This window comes from Hemicordylus capensis, chromosome 6 (assembly GCF_027244095.1).
Source record: "Hemicordylus capensis ecotype Gifberg chromosome 6, rHemCap1.1.pri, whole genome shotgun sequence".
Lineage (NCBI taxonomy): Eukaryota > Metazoa > Chordata > Lepidosauria > Squamata > Cordylidae > Hemicordylus > Hemicordylus capensis.
Window position 1 is genome coordinate 25,413,201 of NC_069662.1, and position 23,367 is coordinate 25,436,567.

The 23,367-nt window shown below is 43.1% G+C and overlaps 1 protein-coding gene across 14 annotated transcripts; it reads left to right on the top strand.

Moving 5' to 3' along the window:
• The first annotated feature begins 78 nt into the window (after positions 1–78).
• On the top strand, positions 79–22,819 carry LOC128331975 (vomeronasal type-2 receptor 26-like). 14 transcript variants are annotated; one of them, XM_053266091.1, is made up of 7 exons: positions 5,743–6,012; positions 7,580–7,683; positions 8,261–8,305; positions 10,748–10,902; positions 12,820–13,188; positions 16,973–17,099; positions 17,913–19,444. In XM_053266091.1, exons 5-7 carry the CDS (start codon positions 13,111–13,113, stop codon positions 18,812–18,814), a joined length of 1,107 nt encoding a protein of 368 aa, XP_053122066.1. In that variant the 5' UTR covers positions 5,743–6,012; positions 7,580–7,683; positions 8,261–8,305; positions 10,748–10,902; positions 12,820–13,110; the 3' UTR covers positions 18,815–19,444. The 14 variants fall into 14 exon arrangements, 12 of the variants coding, with proteins under 12 accessions (XP_053122070.1, XP_053122067.1, XP_053122072.1 ...); XM_053266095.1 differs by lacking the exons at positions 5,743–6,012; positions 7,580–7,683 and adding an exon at positions 79–269; XR_008310496.1 differs by lacking the exons at positions 5,743–6,012; positions 7,580–7,683; positions 8,261–8,305; positions 10,748–10,902 and adding exons at positions 10,918–11,608; positions 19,469–19,544; positions 20,595–22,813 and having other exon boundaries at positions 12,961–13,188; positions 17,913–18,202.
• Positions 22,820–23,367: the final 548 nt, after the last annotated feature.

The window sequence follows — 23,367 nt, forward strand, 5'->3', positions numbered from 1 at the left end:
CCTCCCTTCTGAAACGCTCCGCCTCTCCCCGTCCCATTGGCTGGAAAGTTTGAAATTTCAAACGTCGGCCCACTTAAGGATTAGCAGCTGCTTTTAGACTACAGCCCCCATAATCCCTCGCTCGCGACGCTTCCATCAGACGATTATGGGAGTTGAAGCTCTTCATCGGCTACAGCCAATGCTTTAGTTTAGAGAGAGTTGTTAGTTTCGAGAGCTACTGAAGGATCTAGATAGAGAAAGACCCTGTTGAGCGACAAGGGGCTGCCAAGGTATCGAACGAGCTTTCAGGTCAATTCAAAAGTAAACTAACTCAGCTGCAACCTGTTATTAGCTATTATTATTAATAATAATATGTGTCATACAGTTTGTTTTGTTTGTTTATTGTTAAATTTATATACCGCCTTTCATTAAAGCAATCCCAAGGCGGTTTACAGCAAAAAATTTAAACACAAGATGGTAAAAAAGACACAATTAAAATATTAAGTGAAAAATATTAAACAAATCTGATTAAAAATTTAAAGCAAACGCATAAAAGCAATACAGAGTATAAAGAGTAGCAGCAGAGAATCAAATAAATGCCTGGGCAAAAAGCCAAGATTTTACACTCTTTCTAAAAGCTGTGATGGAGACCGAAGAGCAAATAGCCACTGGAAGAGCGTTCCAGAGTCTGGGGGCGGCAGCAACAGAGAAGGCCCTGTCCCATGTGCGCGACAACCGAGCCTCCCTCATTGTTGGCACCCGGAGCAGAGTCCCCTCAGATGACCTTGTCAAGCGAGCAGTAACCCTTGGGAGCAGGGGGTCCCTCAGGTGTCCCGGGCCCAAACCATTAAGGGCTTTAAAGGTCAAAACTAGCACCTTGAATTGGACCCGGAAACAAACTGGTAGCCAGTGCAGCTCTTTCAAAATGGGTGTGATGTGTTCCCACCAGGCAGCTCCAGATAAAACCCTAGCTGCTGCATTTTGCACTAGCTGCAGTTTCTGTATATTCTTCAAGGGCAGCCCCACGTAGAGCATGTTACAGTAATCCAGCCGTGACGTGGCATGGGTAACTGTGGCCAGATCTGCCTTCTCGAGAAAGGGACGCAGCTGGCGCACTAGCCAAAGCCGTGCAAAGGCACCCCTGGCCACCGTCTCCACCTGAGCTTCCAAAAGCTGAGCTGGGTCCAGTAACAAAACTTTTCAACAAAATATACTCAAATTATGCAGCAAAAGGAATAAGAAGAGGGCTCTCATTCCTAAAAGAGTTAAAGTGTTTAAAGTGTGCTGTCAAGTTGATTTTGCCCCCTGTTTAGAGTCTTTAAAAAGGGAGCTTCCAGTAAACAGCCATTTGAGAGAGGCTACAAGAGTGAGTGCCTGAATATACTTCGGACACATATGCGAAGACACAGCTTCCTTGAGAAGTCCATAATGCTGGGAAAAGTTGAAAGAAAGAGAAGAAGACGACGACCAGCAGCAAGTGGATGGACTCGATTACGACAGCAATGAATGCACCACTGAGAGAACTTAAAGGCCATGTTGAAGACAGATCATCCTGGAGAGAATCTATCTCTGTGGTCGCTACGAGTCGACACCGACTCTAAGGCACTTAATCAATCACCAGTCCACCTACAGCCTGAGAATGAGCAGCTTTGGGGAGATTGTCTCCTCCTCCTTCCAACCAGACAAAATTGATTCTAACTTGCAGGGCAGGAAAAGTGGGGGGAAATGCCCTGTCATCTATAGAAATCAAATGAATGAATAAATGAATCTGCCAGTAGCCAAAGCCATAAAGACCACTAGGTGCTTGCTTATTTATTTACTTTGCACCATCAATGTGCATGGGCAGTGCAGTGGCATAGCAAGCTTGGAGAGGGCCTAGCAACAAAAAGTGAAGATGGGCCCTCTTGCTCCGCCGTCTTCTTTGTTCCTATATGCAGAAAAACTGTAAGGACATGATGAAAACAAGGTTCTTAGAATGCCCTTTCTTATTCTTTCCCTTCTGTGCATATACTATTACACCTTGTACATAGATGCATACAGTTTCACACACTTACTTGTGCACACATATTCCCCTAGCTCAGAAACATTTTTAACCTATATGCCTATTGTGACCTGATATATGCATATATACAACCCTAGTCATGTTCCTATCCCTATTTGCCCATTTGTGCACACACTCTCTCTGTTTTTCTCTCACATACTGTTTATTCCCAAGCATGCGGTCTCAGGAGTTATGATTTAGAGTTACCATACCCAAGAAAGGGGATCTAAAACTCATCAAAGTTGCTGGTTACCATATGAGAAGTAAGAAAGGACTTGACTTTTCAGGGCTGGCAAAATATGTACACCAAGGACAAAACATGAGCAATGGCCAGAGGTAGCCCAGGCTTCCAGACATAAGAAATGAGAAGCACTGAAAATAACTCAGTGCATACTTCTGAGAGGTTTCTGTAGATAATGAAACACAGTTATCATAAAGGACTGCTGTAAGTACTCCAGGAGTGATATATGTGAAATGTTTTAAACACTTGGATCTACTATATAAATACTACTGTTGATTTTCCTCTTCCTGCCACATCTCTTTTTAGCTCATCTATGGCCCTGCTCCATTTATTTTTTATTTTATTTACATTTATAAACTGCCCCATCCAAAGGCTCTGGGCGGTGTACAACAAGTTTAAAAAGACATAGAAACACACACCATTTAAAACACAGTGATCAAAACAATTTAAAAAAATAATTCAAAACCATTTAAAACCAGTTAAAATACTCTAAAAACAAGTAAAAAACCTATAAAACTCCAGGCCTGCCCTTCTACCAGATAGCACCCAAAGAAGACCTTGCTGGGATTCTCTCTTTCCAACTGCATTTCAAGAGGACATGGATTGGAATTATTACTACCAATGATGCGTATGGGGATAGATTTGTGCAAACTGTTTCTACTGTTTTACCAGGCTGGTATCTGTTTTGCTTTCATAGAACAAAGCCACAAAATTACTTTTGTCACTGAACTGAATGGCATGTTTGAAAGGGCAAAAATACATGACAAAATTATACATAGCCAAGCCAATGTTGTAATTCTAAATGGAGAATCATATTTTGTGGTGATTTTGAGATGTTTCTCATATCTATCAGAACGAGAAGATATGAAAAGTAAACCAAAAGGTAAGTGTGGATAATGACAGCACAGATGGAGCTCACTCCAGTAATTTATCAGAGGATTTGGGATTCAGAAATAATCCATGGTGCTCTCTCTTTCACAATTCATTCCAATGCCATACCAAAATTCCACCAGTTTGTTGAGAGCAGAAAACCTCTCAAAGCAGAAAGAGATGGTTTTATCAGGGACTTCTGGCAAGAGGCCTTTGGCTGTGTATTCCCAAATAGAATTCCTGGCAAAGTAGAGGGGAATATTTGCACAGGGGACATGAAGTTGGAAAGTCTTCCTTCATCTTTGAGATGAGGATGACTAGCTTCAGCATCTGCAATGCTGTCTACGTTGTGGCGCATGCTTTACATGCCATGCCCTCATCTGGAGTCAAACAGTGAGCCATGATGTATGGAGAAGAACAGAAGCTTTGGAATCAACATTTGGGGCAGGTAGTGTGCTGGAAATCCTCATGTGGTAGAGCGCCCTATTAGATTCAATTTGTCCTTGATTTATGTAGCAGACTGTCCTCAAAGAGAGGCCTCAATTTGTGCAGTAAACTGTCTCCCCAAACTCTTCTTGTGCTCTCATTTTCGCCTTCTTTTTCTTCCTCAGCATCTATAAAGAACACACTAGTTACTGCTTCTATCACTATTCTCTCATTTCCTCTCAACACAGTCTATGATGACATAGGAACATAGGAAGCTGCCATATACTGAGTCAGACCGTTGGTCTATCTAGCTCAGTATTGTCTTCACAGATTGGCTGCGGCTTCTCCAAAGTTACAGGCAGGAATCTCTCTCAGCCCGTGGAGAAGCCAGGGAGGGAACTTGAAACCTTCTGCTCTTCCCAGAGGGGCTCCATCCCCTGAGGGGAATATCTTACAGTGCTCACACTTCTAGTCTCCCATTCATATGCAATCAGGGTGGACCCTGCTTAGCTAAGGGGACAAGTCATGCTTGCTACCACAAGACCTGCTCTCCTCTCTATTACAGTACATCTATTTCTGCACTGTAATTTGGAATTTTACTTCTTAAAATTTATGACATGACCTACAACAGTTGGTCATTCTGAGAAATACTACTGTTAACTGCAGTTTTGGCTGTGTGTGTGTATTATCTACAACTTTTCCCATATATATCTATATCTATATCTATATCTATATCTATATCTACAATGTGTAATGTCCAAATGTTGAATGCAGACTACTGCTACATGGCCATATTGGTTGTGGATTTGTGGCTTATATTTAATATATTTTCAGAAGAGAAGAATTTATGCATGCATTCATTCATTCAATTTCTATACCACCCTTCCAAAAATGACTCAGGGTGGTTTACACAGAGAAATCTATCTATATATTTAATTCTCCTGGGTGTGCCTTTTGAATGTGCGTCCCGGCAGCCCAGCTGATTGGCTGGGCTGCGGGGGCGCCTGATTGGGTAAGGTGCACCCAGGAGGAAGAGAATTGGCCGGCTATGAACCAGGGCCGCTGGCGGGCCCGGCCTGGTGACGGGTGGTGGCTGCGGGCCCAGCCCGGCCGCAGCGAAGCGGGGGCGGGCCCAGCCGAGGGCCGATGCGGTGAGGTGGCCGGGCCCTGATACCGGGGCATAAGGTCGGGTGGGAGAGGTGGCTGGCCCCGGCTATGAGCCAGGGCTGCTGGTGGTCCTGGCCTGGCGACGGGTGGTGGTTGTGGGCCCGGCCGCGGTGAAGTGGTGGTGGGCCCAGCCGAGGGCCGATGCGGTGAGGTGGCCGTTGGCTGTGCGGTGGGCCCCGATACCGGGGAAGAAGGTGTGGGGGGGAGAGAGGTGGCTGGCCTGTGGCCGGCCACAAAGACTGGCAAGCGGTGGCAGTGGGCATGACAGGCCGCGAAGGCGGCACTTGGCGTGGTGGTCCCGCCGGCGGGACGGGCTGCGGAGGCAGCTCTCAGCCAGGTGGTGCTGGAACCAGCCGCCGAGACCATGGGAGAGAGACTGGGGTAAAGGGAACCGGGCGGCGGGACTCTCCTGTTTGCCGTGGCAGCGGCCCAGTAAGTAGGACTTTTTAAAATTCGGGGGGAGGGGGGCAGGGGGAAGGGGGAGGGCAAGAGGGAGTGGGGCAGGGGGAATGGGAGGGCAAGAGGGAGTGGGGCAGGGGGAGGGGGAGGGCAAGAGGGAGTGGGGGAGGAGAGAGGATCAGGGATAGGGGACAGAGGGCAGGAGAGACTGGGGCAGGAGGGTGAGAGGGAGGGGAGGGGAGGGTGCGAGAGAGGGGTGGGAGGGTGAGGGAGGGCAAGAGAGAGTGGGGTGGAAGGGAGGGGGAGGGAGGGGAAAAGAGGCAAGAGTGTGGGGCAGAAGGGAGGGAAGGAGAGTGGGGCAAGAGGGAGAAGGGAACAGCCAGCCCCAAAGAGCGCACCGGCAGGGGGGGGGGGAGAGGTAGCCAGCCCCAAAGAGCGAACAGATGCTCTGTGCGGGGTTGGCTAGTATTATATTAATTCTCCTGGGTATGCCCAGAGTCCAGCTGATTGGCTGGGCGGCGGACACGCCTGATTGGCTGGGCGGCGGACACGCCTGGTTGGCTGAGGTGCACCCAGGAGGATTGGTTGCCGCGGTGGCGTTCCAGCTGTGGAGGTCAGAGGTGGTGGGCCTGGCCCGGCCGTGGAGGCAAGGCCCAGGAGGGGGGAAAGAAAGTGGGGGCAGAAGTGGCAGTGGGGAGGAGAGGCGACTGGGCCTGGAAGCAGAGACTGGGGCAGAATGAGGGGGGAGAGGTAACTGCCAGCCCCAAAGAGCGCACGGATGCTCTGTGCGGGGTCGGCTAGTAATAAATAAATAAGATGGATCCCTGTCCCCAAAGGGCTCACAAACTAAAAAGAAACATAAGATAGACACCAGCAACGGTCACTGGAGGTGAAACTTCTCTTAATAATTCCAAATCATAATTAATGAAATGGAGGGGGAGAGAGAGAAAAGACTTCATTTCTTGCATAGCTGAGGCTGACAATTATGATACATATATGTGTGTGACAGAATCAGTCAACTTCTTATTTTAACTTTAAAGCTTCCTCAGATTATGGACTCTGATGTTATAAATGTCCCTCAAAGTTTCAATAAACATGTAGCAGAGGAAGAGTACATTCAAAAAGCAGCAATTTAAATTGGGGAAATGGTTAAACAAGGAGGACTGATAACTGAGCTGCCACATCATGTCAGTTTATTATGCTTATTTTGTATTTTTGTGTGGCTCATTGTGGGTATACCCCTGGCAATGGACAGGTGCCCCATAAAGTCTCAGTGCCATCTGAGGCAGATTGCCCTTAATTCATCACAATCCTGCACAAAACATCACAACCTGGGTGATTTGTAGGGCAGAGAATGGAGCACAAAAAGGAACAAGCCGCCAAGAATATCATAGTCCTTTGGGAATGACTCCACAATTGAAGACATATTGGGCTGGGTTCCAGCCAGTACTTCCTCAAACAAAGCAAGTTTCATTCCCATTAAGGGAAGGGGTGGTTTTTGCTGAACCCCACCCCTTCCTTTTTTGCCTCCTGCCACAGAATCTGCTCCCAAGCAGTGTTCTCTCTAAATTTTTTCCTGTGTGTGGAATGAGTTTTGTTCTGGGCATCAGTATCAAGGCAGTGTCTGCATGTGCGTTCAGAGTGGGGCCTTCCTGATTCAACCTGAGCAGGATCTAAAATTTACTGAGTAGATATAAAAAAACTTGTGTGCATGTGCATTCCTTAGAGTGGATCCCCTGTTTCATATCTTCTGTTCCTTCTATCCTTTCCATTTCATACATGGCTGCTTTTTACTCCTATCATTCTCGGAACAGGTGTCAAAACAAGGTGAGATTATCTCCCCCACCCCTGGGAACACATCTATCTAGGTCATGGTCTCAACTGACCATGAACTGGTCAACACAGAACTGACCAGTTCTGTGATGAAACTTTCCTGCCTCTCTGCTTCTGGATCAAGCTGTGATTACTTTAATGCCTATGTCTTACTCTGTGTCATTCTAATCCCAAGTGGCTTTTGCCAGGGCGTGGGTGGAGAACTCTCCTGTGCAGATATCTTGAACATCTGGTTCAAAAGAAAAAGCAAGCTGTGAACTGGTGATTTCCTTACCCCTTAATTATAAGACTGATTGTGGTTGATTATATTGTTTGCTAGTGTGTCTACATGGTTGTAGTGGTAGCCAGTGTGACTGTGAAATATAAATATATTCTAGTGTTTAGTTAGGCCTAGGAACAGATAAGCTTTGCCAGAGTGATTTCTGATACTTTACATTTAGGGTTGAGCCACTGGAGATGTAAGTAGATCACAGTAGTTGAATCTAGATAATAGATTTGTATCCAAGATGGTAGTATTAGTGGTCTTGCTTCTGGTACAGCTCCCACACATGACATGCAAGGTGGTTCACATTCTTAAATGCATGGTTAATGATCCACACTCTCCGCTTCATCAATATCATCAGTCAGGTGACCTCTTCATTGGAGTAATTGCTTCTCAAACCTTCATCATCTCCAATACAATTGCCTTCACTGAAGAACCTCCACCAGCATCATTTGAAGAGCTTGCGTAAGACGTTTGATTTTAAAAATATGTTTTGCATTCCTATTTCTTTGGGGGCTCACTGAAATGATGAATCCTAGTAGCTGCCATTACAGAAGAGTGGCTTAATCATTTGAGGTTCAGGAACAGATCTTAAAACCATTGCAGGAAGACTCAAAGAAATAATCTCTGTAGCATGGATTTAACTTCTTTCAGTTTCTGAGTCTGAGTTTATCTGTCTTTCATAATGCCTTATTCTTTGATTCAGTTCCTTTCCCCTCACTTTTAATCCAGAAGTTTTTTTCATAATAAATGCATAATTTACTATTTATCTCTACACCACCTAGAAATGTACATATCAGGTGGTATAAAAATTAGATAGGTTAGATAGATAGATAGATAGATAGATAGATAGATAGAATAATGTCAGCACACCAGACATGCATTCTCAATTATATTTAGAAATAATTTGATTAAATCATCCGTGTCAATTTTGTGAGACCATATCTAGCAATCCAAAGACTTATACATATATCTAGTTCTGTTTCTACTCCCATATCAATGGTAATTTGCAGACATATTGCCTCATCTTTCCCCCATGCAGGGAACAACAGTTTTGCCTACCTGACTGGAGTATCACAAGGCATAGGTAGGTTAGCGCCAGTGTTGGCGGGGGGGGGGGGCATGCCGAGCAGAAACTTCTGGCACACTCTACACCTGGCACCTCATTCAACACATTTAACAGCATCAATTCCTCCTCTAATGGTTCAGAATGGGCTTAGGTTGGTTGCTGTTTAGGCACCAGACATAGATTTTGTTTGCCTCCCTACAGGAGGACTGATTGGCCTCAGTCTAGGAGGTTGATTTTTTGTGTGCCTGCCCCATTCTATCCCCCTTTTGGCAATTGGTTGCTGCTGGCAGGAACAGTACAGGCAGGGAATACCAGAGGGATGATATTGGTAAGCGTCCTTGGACATTTTTAGCTAAATAAGTGGAAAATTGATTTTTAAAGGCTTCATGGTATGAGGGCTAGGATTGGGATGTCTTCTATGACACTGCTCCCCTCAAAGACTGAATGGTTTGGGGGAAGTGAGGCTGCTGAATTACTCTGACTCTTTAGGGAGTTGGTGAAAAGGGGCAGGGATCCCATTTGTTCTGATCCACTGCTCTGAGCCAAGCAGGCTTTGGGTGAAGCACACTAGTGTCATATCCCCTTGCATGTAATTAGAGCCCATACTGCTGGACTGGAGCATGGGCCAGATGCAGTTATGTAATATTAATGTTGCTGCAAATAAACAATGAATGGCCCTTTCATCCATAGTTGTGTGTCCAAGCATTGCTTCCTTGTATCTTTTTCAGTGTGGGAGCAATACTTTAAATTTTATCAAAATTCATTTACTGTAGCATCTTTCAAATTTCCTTCAAGGGTTTCTTCATGAGCAAGATTCTCACATAGTGAGATGAAGCCACATTATACTGAATTGACATTTGATCCCTACACTGGAATCAATACCCCTCTGAAGTGAAATTCAAAAGAGGATTTCAAACTTTAGTACAAACAGAAATTTGAAGAATCATTTCAGGGTCACTTCAAAAGAAATTAAATATTAGGGAATTTTATCAGTGAGTTTCTCTATATCTATATGCTTGTTCCCACAAGCATAGCAGCCATTCTCTGAGGACAGAGGGACAGAAGCAAGTTCTTTCCCAGTCTTCTTTCCTGATATCTCTTTTTCAGTTAACTGGAATTGATGAGTCCTGAATCTAGGACTGACTGTAAATAAATTATCTACCTTGAGTTCTCCCTAAAGTTTTTACACCTTCTAGGGGAGTGCCCAAGAATTATCAGCACATCCTGTCCTTGGCATTTGCAGTAAGGGAGATCAATGAAAACCCTCAGCTCTTACCCAATGTCACTCTGGGCTTCCGTATCTATGAGAGCTATTTCAATGCAAAGCGGACGTTTCATGCCATAACTCAACTCATATCCACACCAGAGAGATTTGTCCCCAACTACAAATGTGAAAACCAGAATAACTTGATAGCAGTCATTGGGGGACTGGACCCCCAGACCTCCCTACATGTGGCAACTGTGTTAGACATCTACAAGATTCCACAGGTAGGATGTGTGACCACTGATCTCTCCCTGGGTGGAAATGTTTCCACCTTTCCTTTGATTCCATACTTGAAAGTTGTGGCTATTGAGGGGTGTGAGGAGAAACATTAAAATCTTCACACAGCAGAGTATGCTCTGGTGGTAAAGAAGTTTAGCCAAAGAGATTATTTGGAGACATTAGGTTGAGTGCAAAAAACAAAGTTTTATTAAGAAACCAAAACATCACAAACTGAGAAAGCCATTGAACAACATACCCAAACAGGCACTAGCTTTCAACAACAACTGAAGAGTGACTACCCAGCTCCTAGGAACATAGGAAGCTGCCATAATCTGAGTCAGACCATTGGTCCATCTAGCTCAGTATAGTCTACACAGACTGGTAGTGGCTTCTCCAAGGTTGCAGGCAGGAGTCTCCCTCAGCCCTATCTTGGAGATTCCAGGGAGGGAACTGGGAACCTTCTGCTCTTCCCAGAGCAGCTCCATCCTCTGAAGGGAATATCTTACAGTGTTCACACCTCACGTCTCCCATTCATATGCCACCAGGATAGACCCTGCTTAGCTAAGGGGACAAGTCATGCATGCTACCACAAGACCAGCTCTCCTGCCCTGTCTCCCACACAATCACTTACCCCTCCTCCCAGCTAGCACAGCTCCCAAACCTTGGTAGGACACTTATCCTACCCAGTTCTTGGTTGTGTAAACAGATGTGTGTAAACTCTCAATGTGTTATGAGACAAGTGGTTCTCGCTCACCAGGATCATTCTCCCCTCAGAGTTTAACTCGCTAGGTGGACTTGGGCCAGCCACTCTTCTCAGATTCAGCCCCCTATCAGTGCCTGGATATAATTTAACTCAATTACTTGGGCTGTCTTAAGGACTGCATATATAATAGATATGAAGTGCTTTGAACACATGAAGATGCTATACAAATCCTATTTTTACTCCCCTCCCCCTTCCTGGTTATATCTATTCTTAGCTCATCTATGGCCCTCCTCCACCAATGAATGATAAAACTCCAGGCCTTTCCTTCTACCAGACGACCCCTAATGAAGCCCTTCAGTATGCAGGGATTCTCTCTTTGCTTCTGTACTTCAGATGGACGTGGATTGGAATCCTTGCTTCCAATGATGAGTATGGTGATATCTTTATGCAAACTGTGCTTCCAATGTTTTCCCAGGCTGGCATCTGTTTCGCCTTCATAGAAAGAAGCCGCAAATGTACTTTGATCTCTGAAATTATTAACCTGATTCAAAAGGGGGCAAAAATCAATGATAAAATCATGGATAGCAAAGCAAATGTAGTAGTTGCCTATGGAGAATCTTATGCCATGGTATTTTTGAGATGGTTGCCTTATCTATCAGAACAAGAATACTTGGGAAACAAAACAAATGGCAAAGTGTGGATACTGACAGCTCAGATGGAGCTCACTTCAATGGTCTATCAAAGGACGTGGGATACAGAAATAATCCATGGTGCTCTGTCTTTCACAATTCATTCCAATGACATTCCAGGATTTCATCAATTTGTTCAGGATAGAAAACCTCCCAATTCAGCAGGAGATGGTTTTATCAAGGACTTTTGGCAACAAGCCTTTGGCTGTGTGTTCCCCAATCTAGTTCTGGGCAAATTGGAGGGGGCTATTTGCACAGGTGAAGAGAAGCTGGAGAGTCTTCCTGGACCTTTCTTTGAAATGACTATGACTGGTCACAGCTATAGCATCTACAATGCTGTCTATGCTGTGGCCCATTCCTTACATGCCATGTCCTCATCTAAAGTCAAAGACAGAGTAATAGTACATGGATGGAGAATGAAGCATTGGAATCATCAGTTATGGCAGGTAATGGGTGGAATATGTGGGAAACCACCTCAGTGGTGAATTCAACACCTGCTCTCAGATTCCAATTTTCATCTTTCTCTTCTCAGTACTTATGAAAGACAATAGTTAATGGTTCCATCAATATTTCCTCCTTCCATATTTGTCTTCGGTGAATTTTTATATAGATAGTATGCCACAGAGTGTACTTCATTATAATTATATTAATTCATTCAAATATTCAGTTACTTAGAGTGCTTATAGTTTTCACTAATGTACTAAAAAGCATAGGAATTGCAAGTTAAGGTGCTCTTATCAAATTATATTTCATATACATAATAGATCAATCAAAAGTATTATAGTCAAAAGGCCTGCCCAAATAGATATACATGCAATCAGGAATATCAGAAAGGTAGTTTTAACATCTATGAACAGTAAGTTTAGAGGAAAATGTATTAATGTATGTCCAACATAAAACTCAAATGGTCTTCCAGGCAAGCAAACTCATAAAGGATCTCTCTGTTTTAGAACTATTGGTAGTTTGTTTAATCCAACATATTTATGCACAACTGAACAATGTCATGCAAACTTTGAACTATTTAATGGCATTAATTTCCAGTGAAAAGGCCATTATTCTTGACCAGGGTTTATCTCAAAGCTCTGATTGCCCAGACTGCAACCCAAGTAAAGAAACCCATGTACGTTCTAAATCCTGTAGGATGTAGGGCTGACTAATGAAGCGTTAGAAGGTTGGGAAAATGGATTATAAGCTTATCAAGTCATTCTTAATGTTTTTATAATATTTTTCCATTTAATAACTCTCCTTGAACTCAATGACTAACATCCTGACTGAAGCTGGGATCTTGGGGAACTTCTGCATGCAAACAGATGCTCTACCAATGAGCCATGGGCCCATCGCCTAAGGAGAATATCTTATAGCAATGCTTACATGTAGTCACACATAGAAATGCAAACCTGAGTGTAGACCCGGGTTGGCAAAGGGAGCATCCCCACTTCTAATGTGCGAGTTCTCATTTCTGTGTGTGCAGGGAGGTGATTTTCAACTATTTCCGCTTCCCCCAGAAGTGCTCTGAACAATGTGCATGTATGTTCCTGAGAGTTGTGCAAATGTGTGTGTGTGTGTGAAAATTGCTTCTAACCAGGAATAACAACAGCAATAATTTGTTATTAATTATTAATTATTTAATAACTTTTTATTAATTATATAATAACAGATGATGATGATGATGACTGACGATGATGACACTAGCAACAACTATTATTAGTAGTAGTAGTATTACTATTAGGACACCAGGAACAGCTACTGGAAGGACACTCTGCTGGGATAAACTCTTGGATTTTCCTTTTCAATCTAGCTCCATTGCTTTCTGCGAGACATCTCTTTTAACAACAGTGCTGGGGACAAGATTTCCTTCAACCGGAATGGGGAGTTAAAAGCTGGATTTGATGTGATCAACTGGGTGATTTCTTCTAACCAGTCCTTTCATAGGGTGAAAGTTGGGAGGATGGATCCACAGGCTCCTCCAGGCAAAGCACTGACCATTAATGAAAATACCATAACATGGCACAGATGGTTTAACGAGGTGGGTATGGGCAGCTTCTGGAGTATTTTGGTTTTGAATGAGAACAGACTCTCAGGCTGGATGTGGAAAGTACAAAGTGAATTTCATTGGTCGATGTTTAGCCCTTGTAAAATACTGATGTCTTGACTGCAAAGTAGCACAGTGTTCCATATGGTATGACAAATGACGCTCCAAACGCTTGCTGTGTAACTGATTGATTGAAAACATGGAGGATGGAATTTAAATAAATATTTTAGGACTTACACCAAGTTTCTTAATCCATTTAACAGACATCAGTAAAAAGTAAGACTAATGCTATCTTGTACAACACAGCAAAGCAATGAAAACTCTCTTACAAAAATGGTTATAAGCTACTAGGAGTACAAGGTATAGGAGAACTAGTGATACACCAAGAAACACAGAATGATTACATTATATCATTCATAATTTTGACTCAGGTCATCTTAACCATTCATAAGAATTTTGATTAATTTTCTGTTACTGATGTTATATGAAAGGAGACAAAAACATATAATGGTCAGATGATGTACCCAGAATACATAGTGATCCTGGATAAAATAGCTTTTGATGGGAGGAGGAGGAGGAGGAGGCATCTTCGTTGACTGTGGGGCAGCTATTCTGGTGGTGGTGGGGAATAGAAGAAGTAACATTGGCAGGTCAGCAGACTGTTCCAGGGGAAGGGAAGTCAGAAATTTAATAGCTGTCTTCCCCTCCAGTGGTCCTGCCAGTTATTTGACCTTGTGGAGCACTGCCAACAACCCACATAGCCTCACCTTGCTCCTTTGCAATGCCAGGTCGGTCCAGAATAAACCCGAACTCATCCATGATTTGATTGTGGATGAAAGGGCCGACTTGGTGTACATCACTGAGACTTGGTTGGGGGAGTCTAGTGGCCCAGTCCAGTCCCAGCTTTTCCCTCCAGAGTATTCTGTAGAGGAGCAGGGTAGGGGAGGTGGAGTGGCTGTGATCTATAAGGATAAAATCTCTCTTACCAGGGTCCCTGTTGGTGTATCTGACCATACTGAATGTGTGTACTTAAGTTTGGGGACCAGGGCTAGATTGGGACTTCTGTTGGTGTACTGATCGCCCCACTGCCCAACAGAATCCCTTAATGAGCTCACAGACTTTGTCATGGAACTCACATTGGAGTCTCCCAGACTTTTGGTGCTGGGGGACTTTAATGTTCATTTTGGGACCAACTTGTCCAGGGCAGCTCAGGAGTTCATAGTGGCATGACAACTATGGGCCTATCCCAAGTGGTCTCTGGACCGACGGACACTGCAGGTCACACACTAGATTTGGTCTTTTATTCTGATCAGGGTGGTGTTCAGTGGGTGGGGACTCCTGTGATTTCCCCATTGTCATAGATGGACCACCATCTGGTTAAGTTTAGGCTTACAACCACTTCCCACCTCCGCAAGGGTGAGGGGCCTATTAGAATGGTCCGCCTGAAGAGGTTATTGGACCAAATTGGATTCCAAAAAGCCTTGGAGGAATTTAATGTTGGCTTTGCCGGTGATCTTGTTGATGCCCTAGTGGAGAACTGGAACAGCATGCTCACCAGGGCAGTAGACATGATTGTTCCTACATGTACACTCCGACCCCGCTTCAAAACTGGCCACTTGGTATACGAGGATCTACGAGGAAGATCTACGAGGGCAGAAGTGGCAAGGTAGGCAACTGGAGCGCAAGTGTAGAAAGACTCAACTTGAATCCAACAGATTACGACATAGAGCACATTTAAAGCTCTATTTTCAAGCAATACGTGCAGCAAAGAAGCGGTTCTTTTCTGCCCATATTGCATCTGCGAGTTCCTGACCAGTGAAGTTGTTCAGTGTTATGAGGGGGCTAGTATTGCCCCCGCTTCCTTGAATCAGAATTTGGAGCCATCAGTTACCTGCTGTGATGTGTTTAATGAGTTCTTTGCAGATAAAATATCTTGTATTTGGACCGACTTAGATGGAGACTCCACAGTTACTGCTGTGTGAATTGGAGGTGTCCAGCAACTCCTCTTATGTGATTCGACTGGATCGGTTTCAGTTTGTGACTCCTGAGGATGTGGACAAGCTGCTTGGAGCACTGAGGCCTACAACTTGTTCTTGAACCATGCCCAACATGGCTTGTTTTGTCTACCAGGGAGGCTGTTGTAGGAGGCCTGGTAGAAATCATAAATGATTTCTGAGGGAGGGCAGGATGCCTCCTTGTCTTAAGGAGACAATTATTAGACTTCTTCTTAAGAAGCCTGCATTAGATCCCTCAGAGCTGAGCAACTATAGGCCTGTCTCCAACCTCCCATGGCTGGGCAAGGTAATTGAGAAGATGATGGCCTCTCAGCTCCAGACAGTCTTGGAGGAAACTGATTATCTATTCCCATTTCAAACTTGCTTTCAGGTGGGCTATGGGGTGGAGACTGCCTTGGTTGGCCTGATGGATGATCTCCAATTGGGAATTGACAGAGGAAATGTGACTCTTTTGGTCCTTTTGGATCTCTCAGTGGCTTTCAATACTATCGACCATGGTATCCTTCTGCAATGTCTGAGAATATTAGGGGTGGGAGGCACTGTTTTACAGTGGTTCCACTCCTACCTCTTGGACAGATTCCAGTTGGTGTTGATTTGAGATTGTTGCTCTTCAAAATCTGAGCTTATGTGTGGCTTCCCTCTGTGCTCCATACTGTCTCCAATGCTCTTTACCATCTACATGAAACCACTGGGAGAGGTCATCAGGGGATTTGGTGCGGGGTGTTATCAGTATGCTGATGACACCTAGATCTACTTCTCCATGTCAGCATCATCAGGAGATGGAATATGTCCCTATATGCTTGCCTGGAAGCAGTAATGGGCTGGATGAGGGAGAATAAACAGACTGAATCCAGATAAGACAGAGGTACTTATTGTGCAGAGTCAGAACTCCAGAAACGATTTTGATCTACCTGTTGTAGATGGGGCCACACTTCCCCAAAAGGAACAGGTATGCAGTCTGGGAGTACTTCTGGATCCACACCTCTCCATGGTATCTTAGGTTGAGGCCGTGGCCAGAGGGGCTTTCTATCAGCTTTGGCTGATATTCCAGCTGCACCCATTTCTTGAGATGAACAACCTCAAAACAGTGGTACATATGCTGGTAACCTCCATACTTGACTTCTACAATGCGCTCTATGTGGGGCTACCTTTGTACATAGTCAGGAAACTCCAGTTGGTATAGAATGTGGCAGCCAGGTTGGTCTCTGGGTCATCTCGGAGAGACCATATTACTCCTTTGCTGATAGAGCAACACTGGCTGCCAATAGGTTTCCAGGCAAAATACAAAGTGCTACTTATAACCTATAAAGCTCTAAACGGCTTGGGCCCTGGGTATTTAAGAGAATGTCTTCTACATTATGAGCCCCACCATGCATTGAGGTTGTCTGGAGAGGTCTGTCTCCAGTTGCCGCCCGCTCGGCTGGTGGCCACACGGGGATTGGCCTTTTGGGTTGCTGCCCTGAGATTGAGGAATGTGCTCCCTACTGAAATATGATCCTCCCCATCTCTGACAATTTTTAAAAAGCATTTGATAACCCACTTTTTACACAAGCTTTTTCAGCATTTTAAATTTTTAGGTTTTAATCTGTTTTTGACTTTTAAATTGTGTATGTTTTAACTTGTTTTACGTTATTGTTAACTGCCCAGAGATGAAAGTTTGGGGTGGTGTACAAATTTGATAAATACATAAATAAATAAACAAACATCTGATTCAAGCTCTTTATTCTCAATATTATTACGTTTTTCTTACATTCATGACTTAGGTCCAGCCTCTTTCTGTATGCACTGAGAGTTGCCATCCCGGTTCCAGCAAGAAAGTGAAAGAGGGGGAGCCATTTTGTTGCTATGATTGCATCCCATGTCCAGAAGGGAAGATTTCAGACCAGGAAGGTAAGAAATGTTCTGTGCAATGCATGGAGATTAGCTGTGAACCAGAGGGATGTGTATATTAAATAATGCATACATTAGGGCTGATTTTTCTTCATTATGTAAAACAAGATTCATTATTTTCTTCATTATGTAAAACAAGATCTTCATTATGTGAAACAAGTCTGCATGAAGATGGATTGGACAGGAAGTTCACAAAGGGAAAGAATATGTGGACCAGAGTGTCTGTATGTGCCATTGTGTGTTTCTCTCTAATTTCCCATGGATTGTGACACATCTTCAGACACTCAAATGTTAGACATGTATATAGAATACTCCTTGGTCAGTTGAGGTGGATTCGCTGAGTTTAATTTCATTTCAGCTTAAAGACGCAAACAATGAGACTTGGACATGCACAAGTTATAATATGGATCACTGACCCTGTGTCTGTTAACTCTTGATCTGTTATAATTTTAGGGACTAAATCTACTATCATGTTTTACACCATTCCTGTTTTTGTTACTGCTGCATTAGAATAGCTAAAGTTAAAAACCAAACTTGTATTTTGTTTTGTTTGAATATTTTTATTATGTAATGTTGTTTTATAAATATCAAATAACATTTCATATTTGCACCTCCAAACTGGATGCACAAAAGGACCACAGGTGACAAAGCACACTTTGAGAATGGACAGATTCATAGCTGGGGGCAGTCCCACAAGGAACATAGTCTTAATCTTAGGAAATTTGGCTTGAGTGAGAGGGACAGTTATAGCATGCTGCTGATATTTATAGCACATTTGAGAGATTTAAAGTTGTATGTGTTGTTTTTTTTCAGATATGAATGACTGTTATAGATGCACAGATGAAACTTACACAAATAAAAAACAGGATTTCTGTATTTCAAAGGTGGTGACATTCTTATCTTATGAAGAACCTCTGGGGATCAGTTTAGCCTGTTTTGCACATTTGTTTTCTTTGATCACAGCACTGGTGCTAGGATTATTTATGAAGCACCACAACACTCCGATAGTCAAAGCTAACAACAGGAACCTCACCTACACTCTTCTCATCTCCCTCCTGCTCTGCTTCCTTTCTGCATTGCTGTTCATTGGTCAACCTACAAAGGTAACTTGTCTCATCCGACAAAGTGCTTTTGGCATCATTTTCTCAGCGGCTGTTTCTTGTGTGTTAGCAAAAACCATCATGGTGGTTCTGGCTTTCGTGGCCACCAAACCAGGATCCAGGATGAGGAAATGGGTGGGGAAAAGACTGGCCAAAAGCATTGTTCTTTCCTGTTCCTGTATGCAAGTAGGCCTTTGTACTGTGTGGCTGACATCATCTCCCCCATTCCCTGCTGCTGACATGCACTCAGTGGTGAAAAACATTGTACTGGAATGTAACGAGGGTTCTGTGCCTATGTTCTACTGTGTCTTGGGTTATATGGGCATCTTGGCCATTGTCAGTTTCACTGTGGCATTTTATGCCAGGAAACTGCCTGATAGTTTCAATGAGGCCAAGTTTATCACGTTCAGCATGTTGGTCTTTTGCAGTGTTTGGTTGTCTTTCGTTCCTACCTATCTGAGCTCCAAGGGAAAAGACATGGTAGCTGTGGAGATCTTTTCTATCTTGGCTTCCAGTGCTGGGCTGTTGGGTTGCATCTTTCCCCCCAAATGTTACATTATCCTGTTGAAGCCTCAGCTGAATCACAGGGAACAGCTAATGAGAAGAAAGGAGTAACAAACTTGCCCTGTACTATAGCCTATAACTCAGAGGTGTATCCAATCACAGCATCATACTTTTGAGATTGTCTCTCCTAGCTACTAGGGATGTGCAGAACATTCTGTGCTTGGAACGTTCCACCTTGAAACAGGGAGTTTTGAGTGTTATGAGCTTAGAACAGAACACCCTTCAAATGAAGGGCCTGCTCTGAGCTCAGTATGGCCTGTTTTGAGTTGAAACGTTCCAAGCATTCTGAGCGCCATTTTGGATTCCAAAATGGTGCTATTCTGGCCTCTGCCCCCTTTTGGCAACCATTTGCATGATCATCACCACCACACAAATGGCGGCTGCACATGCTCAGAGGCCAGAACACCATTTTGGAATCCAAAATGGTGCTCAGAACATTCTGAGTCAGAACAGCTCAACCAGTTATTCTGATGTAACTTTCTGGGTGGTTAGCATTCCATTCCAAGCTCAGAACTGAATGCTAAATCCAATTGTGCACATCCCTACTACCAACTACCTTGTATAGACTTTCTTGGAATACTCATATAATACTGTCTGAGGATTTTTCATCATCATACTATTTTAAACAGAAATAAAATCAATGTATTGTATATTATGTTGAGATGATGTGTCCAATCTGATTTATTCTAATTGTCTGAAATGTAGAAAAGAAGTATCTTACAACCATGAGATGGACAGCCTACATATTCCGGACAGAATGAAAAATGTTTGAATGAAAGGAGTTGAGTAAATGGGTACACTTTTCTTCACTAACCACAGAGTTACAAGAAAGGGTTACAATCCTGATTTCAAGTATTCATTTCAGCAGTATTATGTGCAGTGTAGAAGCATGGGTTTTCCAGATTATCTAGGGCAATTTCAAACAGTGTGTTGAGTGGGCTATGAAGTTGAGACTGCCTTGGTCAACCTGGTCTAGGAACTGACATAAGGGATGTGAATCTCTTGGCAGCTTTTGATATCATTGAACATGGTTTTAGAAATCACCTGGGAGATTTAGGAATGGGAGACACTAGGGGTGTGCATGGAACCATCTGGCCCGGTTGAGTTAAAGTCTAAACCAGACCCGAATCGGACCAGGACAGTTCGGTCCAGTAACTCCTCGAAATACCCCCTTTTACACACACACATATATACCTTACCCCCTCTGGGGGCTTCTCCGAGGTGGCAAGGGGGGTGTCTGCAGAGGTTCCCCTTCTCCCGCTGGCCTTCCTCCTCTCAAAAACAGCCCCATCCAGGCGTTCTTCAGCCCCATTTGGGTGTTCAGGCCTTTCCCCCAGTATGATGGCCATTTTGGAAGCTGCCATGCCAGTGCAATGCACCTCTGCGTAGCCACATGACACATCTGTTAAGGCATCAGCCATAGGTTCCACTTTCCTGGCTGTGTGGAGCCTGAGCCAGATTGAGATAGCCTGAACTCTAGCCTTAAACCAGCAGGGTTTTTTTGTTGTTGTTGTTTTACAATTAAATTGTAAAAATTTAATTGTAATGATTTGTAATGTCACAAATTGTGTTAATTTCCAACACAAGGGGTTTGTTTTTTTTACAATTCAGTTGTAAAAATGTAATTGTAATGATGTTGTGTAATGTCACAAATTGTGACATGCAGCCACACTTTTCCTTGGTATCTGAAGCCCAAATCAAGATGGAGTACCTGGCACGAGCAAAGGTGCTGCATGTTGCCCTGCTCCTGTACTGCTTTAGGAAGCATCTGTATTGCTAGATCAATTTTCCTGAGATTTGATCCATGGCTGTTTGCTGTTTCCTTCATTAGCTTGCAGGATAGGTTCTGCAGTTGGGAGGGGCTCTCTTCTAGTATCCAATATCATCCTTCATCATTCTTATCCTGACTCAACAGAAAGAAGATTTTATGGTGCACACCACCATAAATGCACCATCTGGACCTTGTCCCAAGCTCAGGAAGAAAAGTTATCGGCTGTTTCTCTAACACTGGCTTGCCATTGTTTTTTTGATGATGAAATTACAAAAAAGTCCAAGCGCTTGGGCATAATATGAAAAACTTTGTTTGAGGTTGGTAATTGGTTTGATAAATGGCATGTCTGGAGGGGGTAATTTTGGCCAAATGCAAGCTGAAGCCTAGAATGGTCAAACACAGGCCTAGAAGAGGATTTCTAACTGCTTAAAGTTATGCTTTTGTATTCAGCTTGCAAAGCAACCTACATAATGTGACAGCTTGTACCAACTGAAATGGAGCTGCTGATGTGAGAAACTGTAACCAAGCCTGTTTTGAGGCCTGTATAATGAACAATGGCCAGACGTGTTGACCTGACTGACAATGGTATAGGGGGAATTTTAACTGCCTACCGTATATTTTGAACAACAAGACTTGTATAAGCAAGTATATAAACAGGATTTAACCACTTGGCCATAGCAGATAAGGCTCGGGGGAATGGAAGAGACCAGCCTACTGTATTGGATGTGTGCCCTGATTCACAAGAGGGCATTTCCAAACAATTAGTCACTGGACAGCATTGGACATACACCCATATGCCCAAACCCTCAAGAGGGAAGTTCCATACAATATAAAAATTAAGTCACTGAGTTAAATGGAAAATCACCCATCTGTGGGACCTATTGAAATAATGTGCTGGGCAGAAGGTCATTAGAGGGGCGGACACTTGCAGTGACCAGAAGCCTATTGAGCAGGAGGAGGTTATTAGGATCTGCATTATTATTTGCCACCCCTTCCTTGTCCAGGCTCGGTACAAAAGATGGCCAAAAGATGGACAATATTACCTTCAGCATCCATCAGAACCAGAAATAGATGCGTCCTACACCTCTGAACCTAACTGATTCAAAGTCCTGGCCAGACTCAGATCAGTTCTGTGTGAGTATATGGATGGGTTGGAAAACTTGATGTATTCTGAATATGTTATCCAGTGGTCTTGATTTATTGCTGCATTATTAGTAGTTGTAATAGGATTTTTTGTTTGCCTTGCCAAAATTGCATGTTTTCTACTGGGTGCAGAGTCACATAAGCCACAAAGCTTAAAGAAACGGCATGGTTCAGAGACACTCCATATGTCTGTATCCAATAAAATATAACTATTTCATACTATACAACTGTTTCCTTGGCTCTCTAAATATACTCAATTTATCTGTAAAAAAAATCTCAGTTTGAATTTATTTGATGCTCTGAGAGTGAAAGCATCTTCCCTAGTTACAGAGAAGGGAAATCATCATCATCATCATCATCATCATCAATTCAATTTCTATACCACCCTTCCAAAAATAGCTCAGGAGAAATAACAAATAAATGATCCCACATACACTCCCAATTTGAGTATACAGACTTGTCAAGGGTACACACAAATGTAACACTTGGGCCTGGGATATTTAAGATAACACTTTTTCTGCATGAGCCCCATTCATTATTAAGGTCACCTGGGGAGTTCTCCACCTGCATTTGTTGCCAGCCCTTTGGGGGCAATTCAAAATCAGGTCTCTTTTATAACTATCCCTGAGCTTTGGAACATCCCCTGTACTGGTGTAACAGTTTTAACATCTCTAGTGATTTTCAGGAAAGTCTTAAAATGATTTTGGTTGATGTTTTAATTGTTTTTCATAATTGTTAATTGTTTGTATTCATTTAATTGATTTTAATGTTTTTGTTGTTAATCACCTTGAGACCTTTGTAATAGGCGGTATACAAATGTATTACATACATACACACACACATACATACATGCATACATACTTGTCTTGATTGCTTTAGTTTCTAATTATGCTCTGCTATAAACTACCATGAGATTTTATAATTTGGTGGTATAATAATGCAACAAATAAATAAATGGTGGGCTTCCAGTCATTGCTGCTTAAGTGAGCAAGATGTGTTTGGGTAAGTGGGGGTGAGAAATCCAAGGTAGCAATATTATTTTCTAATTATTTGCTGTGTTGATTAAAGTATAGTCTCCTTGATCAAGGACTTTCTTGATTAAATACATTGTTTTTTAATTAGGTATATTTTCTGTTTTGTTCTGGATTTCTACGTATTTCCTCTTTATATGCATGCTCAAGAAAAACAAATTGTTCTTCACTTTCATGTCTTCTCCAAAGGAGATCACAGGAATATAAGACAGAAGGTTGTTTGCAGGCAAGGCTCATCTAGACTTCAATCAATGCTTAACTGTCATAATAAAATGATATGAGAATTTGGAGCTAAAGGGCGGGTTCAGATATTTACCGGCTGGTCCGTAAGCCAGTAACATTGTGGTAAAGTGTTAGCATGTGAGAGAGCACTCCCAATGGACATGATGTCTGAACCTCCACAACTTTGCCTAACTTCCAGATCTTGAGAGTATGAAAGTCAGTCAAATGTTGGGTGGAGAATCTTGGTAACTGCACTTTAATGGGCTCAGTTGTCATGCCTGCTTGGAGTGGGCGATCTCACATCCAGGCATTTTACCAAGACGTTACCTGTGGTTGTCGAAACCCACACAGAGTACGAGCGAAAACAGACACAAAACCAAATAAAATATGAATTAAAAGATCGGACTGGCTTGGTTTAGTAAATATGTATAATTCAC